This window comes from Paramacrobiotus metropolitanus, unplaced genomic scaffold (assembly GCF_019649055.1).
Source record: "Paramacrobiotus metropolitanus isolate TYO unplaced genomic scaffold, Prichtersi_v1.0 Parri_scaffold0000061, whole genome shotgun sequence".
In the NCBI taxonomy this organism is placed as follows: Eukaryota; Metazoa; Tardigrada; class Eutardigrada; order Parachela; family Macrobiotidae; genus Paramacrobiotus; species Paramacrobiotus metropolitanus.
Window position 1 is genome coordinate 418,160 of NW_026570281.1, and position 11,228 is coordinate 429,387.

The 11,228-nt window shown below is 50.6% G+C and overlaps 1 protein-coding gene across 1 annotated transcript; it reads left to right on the forward strand.

The window, feature by feature from the left end:
* The first annotated feature begins 1,765 nt into the window (after positions 1 to 1,765).
* On the forward strand, positions 1,766 to 10,614 carry LOC129593280 (two pore potassium channel protein sup-9-like). Its single transcript, XM_055489508.1, has 3 exons — positions 1,766 to 2,899; positions 3,546 to 3,630; positions 8,854 to 10,614. The coding sequence occupies exons 1-3, from the start codon at positions 2,696 to 2,698 to the stop codon at positions 9,786 to 9,788; spliced, it is 1,224 nt and encodes a 407-aa protein (XP_055345483.1). The 5' UTR covers positions 1,766 to 2,695; the 3' UTR covers positions 9,789 to 10,614.
* Positions 10,615 to 11,228: the final 614 nt, after the last annotated feature.

Sequence of the window (11,228 nt, forward strand, 5' to 3'; positions counted from 1 at the left end):
TTACGCTAACAACCACGCCACGCCGCGGCCCGTACATAGTTTGCGCGTAAGACGGATGCGCCTGGTGTGCCACACCGTCGCCCAATCACTTTAACCGTGATTATTGCGCTGCTGGATGGACGGTCTTGACGTCAAACCTCCGAAGAACGGAATGCGTTGCAAATGGATAGTTGCAACTTGCGGCTAGCAATATTCATTGGAGACCTGGAGCCGCTGCTCAACTGTGACTGCCAACGGTACGCAACGAACTGTGCGCTGCAGTCTATACTTAACCGCCGCCAAAGTCTATGTATACGTTGCGCAACCGTCGCACGCAGACACGGTCAAACTGTCAAGTTGGCAACTAGGTTGTCACTGCGCGGGTGTTTCACGCAAAGGTCACCGACAGGTTGACACGCTGTTCACCCAACTGATCGCAGCGTGATCGTTTGCGGTAAACCTCATGCAGTACCCTTCATCCCTCTCTTCTTAACATTTTTTAGATTATTTAATCGCCGGAAGCAATCATCGACGCGAGGCAACCCGGAGTCCAATCAAGGTTGAACTGCTGTTCTGCACGAAGATATTCTCAGTGTTCGGTTATTTTGTGAAGCCCAAAATCAAATATATACATCAAAGAAAATTTTTTATTTTTATGTTGACCGTTCTTTGAAGTGTGATAAACGTGCCCAGACAGCATGCAAGCGTAAATACAAATGTCGAATTAAAAGAATGAAGCTCTTCGTACGTGAAAGGCATAATGATTGGGCAATAAAGAAAAACGCGTGCCTGGTAAATAAGTGTACAGCATAATGTACATTACACGGAGGAGACAGGCATTAGGGGATAAGAGAAACGGAGAATTGGGCAAAGTGCTAATGCATTAAAGGTCCTCATATCGATAAGCGATCCACTTGCGCGTATAGGGCATCGCATCGCGCAGGGTCCAGGCAGGCTGCGGCCGTGCGTGCGACAAACTGTACATAGTACAGGCAGACTGATGGATGATACATTTGCTGCGCTCAGTGCCGCGTTACGCAGCGGATCTTCCGGTGAATAGCAAACATGTACGTGCACCGCTAACACTGCTGCGTCCCGTTTTAAGCGGTCTTCCCTTACTTGCCATGCAGCTGGCCACTTGCAGGATATAGTCCTCCTATTGATGACTGGATATTGAGACTTGACGCCGCATCGCCAGTCTCTCTACGTCGGTACGATCGACAGTCCTCATCGCGGTACGATCGATAGTCCTCATCGATGCCAGCGCACATACTATGCAAATCTATCGACGAGGAGGTGCCCGTTCCCTGTTAAACCGCGGACGCTGTATGAACCCTAATTATGCCACTCTAAATAATCGCATCAATCCATGTAAAAAATATATACGTAATACAAGGAACGAATGTGACCTTTAATTTTTGGTAGATGCAATTACGGACTTGCCGGTATTTCATAAGAAGCAGCACACTTGAGAAAAAATAGCGAAATACAAACATGTACGTACGCCCGGCAGAAAACCGTTGGATTAACGCTGTAGTATTGAGCGCAGCGGATGCGTCTTCGACCGGTGCCGGCTGGTGCACACTGCGAGTGCCCTCGTGGCTCGTGCATACAGTATCGCTGCTGCTACAACTTGTCACACATAATCTCCCTCTTTCTTTTACTCGTACAACTGCTTAGTTGTATGCGTATCTACGCAGCGCCGGTATCGGGACTCTTATGCACTGCGATAGCGGTATGTTTGGCAGTGTGCGCTGCAGTGCAGGACGTGATCCTGGTTTTAGACTAAACATAGGAGGCAACTTGTAATTTGCTGTAGCATGCCTTGTTAAAGTTGATTTCTCTAGCCCCGAAAAGCTGTAGATGATCTGCTGCATGCCGCTTAGCACACAATGTCATCTGCCTGTTAAGCAGCACTTTACAGCCGCCTCCCATTCACTCACTCCCAATATCTCCCTCAACGTAAAGCCTGTAGTTAATACATATCTGTATCTCTAATTACTCTACCTGCTGCTGCCCATAAACACACCCGCCTCCAGCCTTGCAGCCGGCATTTGATGGTGTCGATCGGTTGATGAGTTACGAGTGGCGGATTATCCTGGATATATATGGCTGTTGTCTGTGTCACGGTGTATACATATACGTTATATATGCGGGAATTTATTAATCCATCCGTGTCCGGGCTGGATTTACATTAGCGAGGACGAGAGAGATAAAGTGAGCTGTTGCGTCGAGCGATGCTGGATGCTTACATAAGTGCTGCATTTGCCGTGGGAGCCGTGGACGATATTATCCCAGCTGTGTGCATGCGCGACTGCCTTGTCACTGCACTTATACACGTCAGCCGGGGCATTCATGATCGCCGCTTGCAGTTCACCAATGGCCGACAGCCCCCCACGGTCCTGTTGCGATGCTGACCGGCGGCGTTGTGCCGGTACCCACGGATTGTCACTCTGTGTTTGGTCAACATCCTCGTGGCGGTGTCCGGGTGCGGGTGGGTGCCGGGCGTCCTGTCTATCATGAGCGTGACTGGCAATGTCACCTAGCCTACTTCACCCCTGCACTGCTGCAACGCCGCCTTCTCTACACCGCACTGGACACCGTGTTTTCATAGCTGCTATTCTGTTGCTGCCGGTGCCGCTGCCGGGGATCCCGTGGGCGGGCGCTCGCTGCCGCTCAGTGTCAGGCTCAGCTGCTCTTCCTATCTTTTTTCTCGATGATTATGAAGCGACAGAATATCCGCACTCTGTCGCTAATTGTCTGCACCTTCACCTACCTGCTGATCGGGGCGGCTATCTTTGACGCGCTGGAGGCGGAGACGGAGGAGAAGCAGCGTCGAATGCTGCGCGATCTCGACACGTTCTACCGCGATAAGTACAACATCTCCAGCCTCGACTGGAAGATCATGGAGACCGTCATGGTAAGGCTTAGTTAGACCACTTCCGGTCGCTGGAAGCCGCACCTGTGCGCGGACAGCCGCGCCGCAACGATGCACGAGTTGACTATGAAAAAAGACACACGGCTGCCTATAAATACCCATCGATCGGCATCATTCGGCCGAGCTTGCTGCTTCCGGTGTAATCGATAGTTCTTTAAGAAAATGTTACTATAATTCGGGCATTTATATTTGCTCATTGAAGCCTGCTTCGGCGTGTCATTCGTGGCCGGTAGGTAAGGAAGTGGTAATATGGCCGGCCATTGATGAGCGCCAAGTGGAAAGCACCGGGAAGAATGCTTGTTGTACCGGCAAGCAGCGAAGGATGCAGTGGCAACCAGATTGATTTGTGAATAAACAGGCAAACAGAGCGTATAATAATATGCACAGTGCAGCGCATTCAGCGGATATATTGTGTACACGGGACTGATGCATATATGCGAATGGCCGATCGGTGGATCGATGGGTGCTTGTAGGGGAAAAATGTTAGAGGAGCCAGGCTATTAATTTTATCGACAGATCCACGCTGACTGACAAGCAGGCAGCAGTATTGCGACTGTACACCATGCACAGGCATCGGACAGTGTGTAGCTATTCCATAGTGTAGTGACTGTGTTGTTTTGATTTGCAGATCAAGAGTGTTCCCCACAAGGCCGGGACGCAGTGGCGTTTCGCCGGAGCCATTTATTTTGCCACAACTGTCATAACAACCATCGGTAAGGCGATGCCAGCTGTAAGCGTCGAAGCGCTGACGGCGTTGATTACATGCGGTTTTTAATTGAAACAACCTCAAAGCTGTATCAGTTGCGGTATCGGCCGTACCGCAATTCCCATCCTGTACACACCGGCCGCAGTAATCATTTCCCGCTACCGACCGCAAGGGCCAACGGCGATGATTGCGGCGTTGAGCGCCGGCAAATAACCACCTACACGCCGGCCATTTAACGCCGCTAATATTCATGTTGTAATTCAATCCCAATCGGCTTAATCGATAGGATAGCCGGGTGTGGTATACGTAAACGGAAGCACGTGCTCATTATCGGATATACTATATACAGTCGGGATGGACTGAACTGCACTGGTGCATATACCGGAGAGCGATGTACAGCGGCCTGCCGATATACTTTAACATAAATATATAGAATGTTATTATCGGTAAATGTACTCTACATGCAGCGAGCGCAATCAACAAATGACCATTCTTTGACATTTTGGCGTAGTGAAAAGTAGTGCGTGAGTAGCGCGACAATGACTGGCAGCACAGTGAGGCACTTATGAGCGCTGTATCCCACCGGAAGAGCAGCCAATGCCGCTGTTAAGGACAGTTAACAAATGGCAAACATCGCTATCACCGCGGCAGATAAACACTCTCCACGCGCAGCCACTGCGGCGTGCGCGCATTCTGCGCCATTGTTTGCACTGGGCTTGGTAAATAGTGCAGGCCGCCGTTACCGTGGCTGGCCGCCGAGGGTGGATACCATATCAGTTCTTATGGCCGTGTCTTATCAGGCCGGCATCTGTGGATGTTGGTTAATTAATTTTTACATTCACGCACCGGCATGTACACTGGACAAGCTCGTTAGCGGCTGTTGAGCGGTACTCAGCGCCTGCAGCTAGCGCTGGCCTCATCCAGTCAGTGCCACTGCACCATGCATGCCGGCATTTGGTAAAAAACGTGCTGACATTTAGTTTGGGCCTGGAAAGTGCAGGTTGACGTCAGCAGGTGGATTACCCGATTGCTTGACAGACTAATAGCCGATCCAGGCCGAGACGGGAAGAGATAGTCTCGGTCTATCTAGCCGCTGATACTAATTTATAATTAGAGCAGTCTCTTTGGCCAATGACGTCGACATTGCACATGCACACCATGATTACGCCTTGAACGACCGTTGCAGTCGTTGCAACTTACAACGTGGCGGATCAATTTCGCCGCGCGGCCAGATCGACTTTTATCGGTGGTAATCGGAGATGCTGCTGTCGAGCGACTAAATGTTTTTCTATCCGGCTAACATACCAACAGATGCCAACACAAGCCGCTGCCAAACATTGGATCGTGTCCAGCGCTGGTCTGTATTCCCAGCGCCCAGCTGCTGCCAGACTAAATAATCTGTTACAGAATACAAGGTTTTTTCTCCAAAATTAGCAGTTTTTTTCTTTGCAATACAAAACACGTAGTCCTCGTAAGGCGCGGCCAGTATCACCCGCATGCCTGCCGCACTTGAATAACGGAGTGCATATTTCTCCTGGGGAAAATTGTCGACATGCCGGCAATTAGCTGCACCGACCAAGGCGCAAATAAATAATAAATTTTCGTAATATGAAGGTTGGCTTAATGCGTGTTGGCAGGCGTTTTGATGGGAATGATGGGAAGCCGTGGATAGCCGCGCCGCTGCGGCTGTTCCGTACGAATGTTGGCCCGTCTGCAGCGATGGGGATTTGATTGATTTATGCAAATTCAACTCCTAATCACTGGAAAACTATCACACGAGCGCTGCGCATTGCTGGGAAAGCAATATCCAGCCCTCCCGCGCTATGACAGGCTGCAGTGTGCGGTTGCGTCCGCGGGCGTTGCATTGCTACGCGAAGCACCGGCATTGTTCGTCCCGGGGACACAGTGCTATTACCTAACAGTTCCCTCGGCAGCCGCGTTAAGGGACAATTTTGGTAGGAGTCAGGGATGACCCCAGTCCGAGCGCGGACGGGACCTTTATTAGGCGGAAGCGAGATAGAACGTATGTGAAAGGGCAGTTTAGGCTTAACATAGGACCATCGATTGGTGTGTCGGTTAGGCTGAATGCAGCGCTGGCTTGATGAATAATGCGCTTGTGTAAGCGTGCAAACAGCCCGATCATCCGTCTGACCACCTCGACCGGCGCTGCAGCGTACGCGTAGCGTGCAGTACGCCGCGCCGTGCACTGCAGTGCGCGCTCTTCAAACATCTCCAGGGACTCCGCCAACTTGACTTCATGCCAAAGGCAAACATCCAGCACGGCCAAACGATTTTCCTCGCATCCAACACAAACACGACCGCTCCGAAATTAACACCGCACAACGCCACCGGCGGAAGTAATTTCCGCTGACCTTTCAAATACCATTACATCATTAAGCAGTTTCTACTAGCACCTGTACAGTGAGCTGCATCCGTTATTCAACGAAAGAAAAACCGCTAAACAATATATACTGTTTGGAAACATTTGCAATATTTTGTGGGCTTGCAATCAGCCTAATATGTCGCATGGATATATATCACGTTCTCCCGTTTTTTTCCTCTGGCATAACATGATATCGGTAATTGATCCGGCATTATTTTTTATTGCCAATTCTTTTCCGGTGCATGGTTTACATAACGCCGGTGCTGGCGGGTGCGCAGTTACCGCCGGCCACCGCTGTGCTTGTGCAAGATGCCCTTTTGTGTCTGCGTGAATAGCCAGGAGCGGAACGTGAGGGTGTCTTGTGTGGCAAACAAAGGGCCGTAATATTTCTCATATATGTACACATGCACACAACAGGATGCAGCGCACAGTGCCGTGTTAGTGTAGGACATCTGTGCCGCTTTGAAAGCAGTGTACTCCCTGTTGATAGAAAACAGGAAAGAGATAGGAAAAGGATCGTTTAATGCCATTGAATCCTGCCGTGGTCATTATGAGCGGTGGAGCAGTGCAGTGCAGTGCAGTGCGATGGGTTATGGGATGCGGGTTGGGTGGTGGTGATCCTGGCCGTGGGCAGGGGCCGATCGATAATTAAACGAAAGAGTTTGCTGCTGTAGCGCTACGGCACTGCCAGTTATACACAGGATACGGGCTCGCAACTTGTTCGTCTGCCTTTTCTCCCGCTTCCATCGATTGACCGGCTACGCGCGCGATCAATCAACGTTGCCTTTAAGTTTATCCTCGATGCTTTTTGCACTTCCTCTTTATCCGCAAGTGTTGCGCTATATGCCAGCGGACGGGCTATTTTTGGCACACTGCCATGTGCCGTTGATCACTGCCTGTAGTTACAGTAAGCAGTCTGTTGTCGCTGCCGCTGCACTCGGTCACTCGTACACGTAAGGAAGTACGCCGGGCGCAGCGCTAACTGGTCAAGACAGCAACACTGATTAAGCGCACACAAGTGGCCGGCCTGATTATCCGCGCAGCCACTGCAGCGCTGCACTCGGATAAACAGAAAAACAGACTGTCCAATGTGACAGGCAAATCATCGCCGACAAGTTGATCAGTCATTTTTCACCCAGCCCATAATTGCCTACTCTGTGAGCTAGGGAGTGCAGCAAGACTAACCAGCGCGCTAACCAACAATTTATTGAGTTATTTATCGAGCCTTTTTCAAAGTCAGCTAACCATTTTTCTGGCCCAGATTGGATGTCGATGGTAATGACCTTTCCCACTGCTCAGCGCGCAGGATTAGCGAATTATAAGCATAACAAGAACAAACGCGCTGCTGATGCATGATGAAAAGGCAATAATATGTTATGAGAGCGTATTTACGGTGCGTGTGTGTGTGGTTGCGTGGGTGTGTCGGCACGTAAGTGAACAAACAGGAACAGCCGTGCTAACAACAGACAGCGGCGAGTTAAATGGTGGATTTGCGAAATTGGCCGGTGATGCGTGCGGGACGATAGCGGATTGTGGAGACATATTAGTTGTATTGGATAGTCTTAATTTGCTGCAAAGCTTCCATTTCGAAAATGGGGCTTAAAAGATGTGCGCTTCTGCCTCTACGGCATATTGTGCGCCCGCTGCCGATATGAGAATATCAGCGCAATATAACTGCATCGGATCGGAAAATCGTTAAGCTGCGCAATTATGACGCCGCAATAGCCACATAAGCGGCGTTATAAAAAACGCAGCGGATTAGCGATAAGGATTTGCTGACGTGGACAATATTGGCCCAGGGGAGCCCCGGCCAAGGCAGCCCAGCAAACCGCCAACATGTTATACATGTATCTAATATCTGAACACACTGCGAGTGATAGATGTACGACACAGAACAGGCGACCCACTGCGAGCTGATACTTGACACGTAGTGATCTTGAATAATTTGCCCGTTTGGGCGGCTGCCGACCCGGCCTTCCGCCGAGGGGCGTTGATTAACGCCGCTGTGTACGCTGGCGATGCGGGGCTTCAAGAAGCCCACGACACGCCATTGTCCCCGTTAATACCTACTTGACAATGCCGGCTGCTTCGAGGGGAACGCTCAACGGCGTCGCTCGATGCTGATCAGCTCGATACGTAAGCCATGTCAGTGTCGATTGATTGCCTGCACACATTCCATCTCCCCTGCATCCGACATACCATTTCTGCTTAATAACGCGGCGCGTGTATTCAGCGCCGATTCCGGGTCCGGTCGACATACCCGCAGACAAATGTCACTATTCTTTTCACGTTAGCGGAAACATTGTCCGCTATTGTCAACAGATTCATGCCTCTTCACCGCCGCTCAGTGAACAAGCACAAAAATAATCCTCCATACACAGACGCAGCACCGGCTTGACAGCACTGTAATGTGAGGATCGATGACGGGCAAGCCTGCTTCGTGCTGGCAAATAGTGCGCCGCCGCCGTATGACAATGGGCCAAGTACACAAATCAAATGCATATTTGTACACTATTTTTAAACCTAATCGCTTGTCAACAATTGTATGTACTTTCACATTTCTCATCAAACACCAGTAATTTCCCCTTGTACACTGCGCAAGCATGGATTACACAAACACAGAATTATATAGCCATTAGGCTTCCATACAGCGGCAAACGGCTGGTCACATAAGTACAGACCGTGGAAATTGGTTTCCGCCGGGCTCTGAAGAATGCTTATATGACTGTTTATCTACCACAATAAGTTAATAACGTTAGTTGACCTTATGTGAACTTTCGTCCGATTCTGTTTTCAGTCGAATAACTATTACGGCAAAAGTTAACCGTGGGAACGCGTTCTTTGCAGGCTATGGCCACTCGACGCCGTTGACGTTTATGGGGAAGGGCTTCTGCATGGTGTACGCCTCGATGGGCATTCCGTTGGGCCTGGTGATGTTTCAGTGCATTGGCGAGCGACTAAATACCTTTGTGGCCTTCGTGCTGAAGGCCATTAAGAAGTGCCTGCGCCTGCGTAACACGGAGCCCGGCCAGGGCGACCTCATCATGGTTATTGGGCTCATGTCCTTTATCGTCATCTTCGGCGGTGCCGCCGGATTTTCATATTATGAGAATTGGGAGTACTTCGACTCCATCTACTACTGCTTTATCACGCTTTCCACAATCGGCTTTGGCGACTTCGTGGCCATGCAGAAGAACGGTGTGCTGGAGTCGCGGCCGGAGTATGTGGCCTTCAGTCTTATCTTTATCTTGTTTGGTCTCAACACCTTCGCCGCCCTCATGAACCTGTTGGTACTGCGCTTCATAACAGCCAACACGCAGGACGAGCGCGCCCAGGCGCTGGAGGCCGAAGCCGCCCGCGCCACCGCGGTCCATGTGGAGGGCGACATTATCACGCACAACAAAGCCAACGGCAGCATCTGTTCGGGTCATGAGCCTGAGCGCCGCGAGCCTCCCATGTCCACGCGGGAGGTATACTACCGTACGGTGGAGGACGACGGTCAGAGCGTTTGCTCTTGCACCTGCTACCGGCCCTACCGGCCGCCGGAGCATGCCCTCGATTACAGTCTGAATACCATGACGCAGCGCGGCGGCAAACCGCGCCACTACACTGTCAGGCGCTCCCCCACTAAGATAGCACACCTCCTACCCATGGAAACCTTCATCACGGATGACACCGATTTTCCGCTTGACCCCTTTGCTGGGGGGCCTGATGACCCCGTTGAATCCGAGTCCAACGCCTTTCTGCAGGCGGTCAACCGCGGCAAGCGCCACTCTTTCTGACACTGCGCTGTTCGGTCGGTCGATCCGTCCGGCCGTTTACTGGCGCGTCTCACTGCTCACCAGCCGCGTACGGGTTGCGGCTGCACGGACGCCGATGCGGGGGAGTTGCCGGCTGATAGATGCATTGGAGCGTTGGCGGGAAGGATGGAGTGCTAGTGGAACGGACGTTTCTTTAACTTCCTTGAGCTCCCCAGACGCCCATGACCCATTCCGCCCACTGCCACGCTGTGACGCGCGGTGTACGCGGCGCCGGGCTTTGCGTAATGAACGTTGTGGGGCGCAACAATGGCCCATTTGGTGGCTGCGAATCTTCCTCTCGGGCCGCTATCCGCTCGCCGGCGTCCTCGTCGCGTTGCGCTGATAGAACCAGCAGAGCCCAGCCCGTGTCGGCGTTGACGATGATCCCACAAATGGCCTTCTTGATGATTTCCTATGCCTGTAAGAATTGATAGACTATGACGTCGTGGAATGAAGGAAAGAATATCTGCTATCTCTGTGTGACCTTGTGCCCGATGCGCAAGTGTATGCTCTGGTTGTTCTTCTTCTCATCCTCCTTCTCTCTGTGTCTCTTCTCTTGTGTTCGATATAGTCAAAATGGTTGATGTGCATCGGTCTCTGCGGGTTGGCATTTGTCAGCTTTTGTATGCGCAGACGGCACGAAACGGGTTCTTCCAAAAGTTTTGTATTACTTAATTATTTCGTTACTCCTTCTTCTTCACTTATGTGCAATTCGAGCGTTTGCCGGTTGCCGGCTGTTATGATAATTACCTTGTAAATGGGTCGACTTATGCTTTCCCGACAATACAGAAGATGGACCGAATAATAATCAAATTAATTTTCTTTACCGCAAGACGCCAACGGTGTGGTGGCCAAAGTTGTAACGTAAGAAACACACAAGCGCAAGAAAACTCTGAAATGAACTGACTCACTTTGGCGACTAGCAGCAACTACACTCGTAAACTGGTTCTTTACGATCCAGATACTAAGTCATAATCTTAGGAATATAAATGTCAGTCGGTCAGTGGACCAACATTGCTTTTGTTTATGAGACTGCGAAGAAATTGCTCTAAGGTTTAAGAAAAGGTTATCATTAAGCCTATGTGAAGCTGAGTTTTTTGTTAAAGCCTTAAAGTCGCTTGTCCGTGATCCCATTACCGATCCACGGACATGACCTTTGCAGTTTTTTGAGCTGTGCTGTTTGTATAATAAATACTGTATTCGTTCTTTACCGGTGCAGATTGCCGCTCGGCAAACTGCTTAGAAGCGAGCCATTATTTTCAGAACGTTGCAGCTATTTCCCTTACTTTTATTGTCTTGTTAGATCGAGTGAGTTACCGGCTGCCGACGCATCTACGCCAGCTGTGTCGAGCGGGGTCTCACGTGAAGTCCCACTGAGGCGCATGTGTTGTTTAGCGCTTCCTGAGGGACTATCAGCATAAT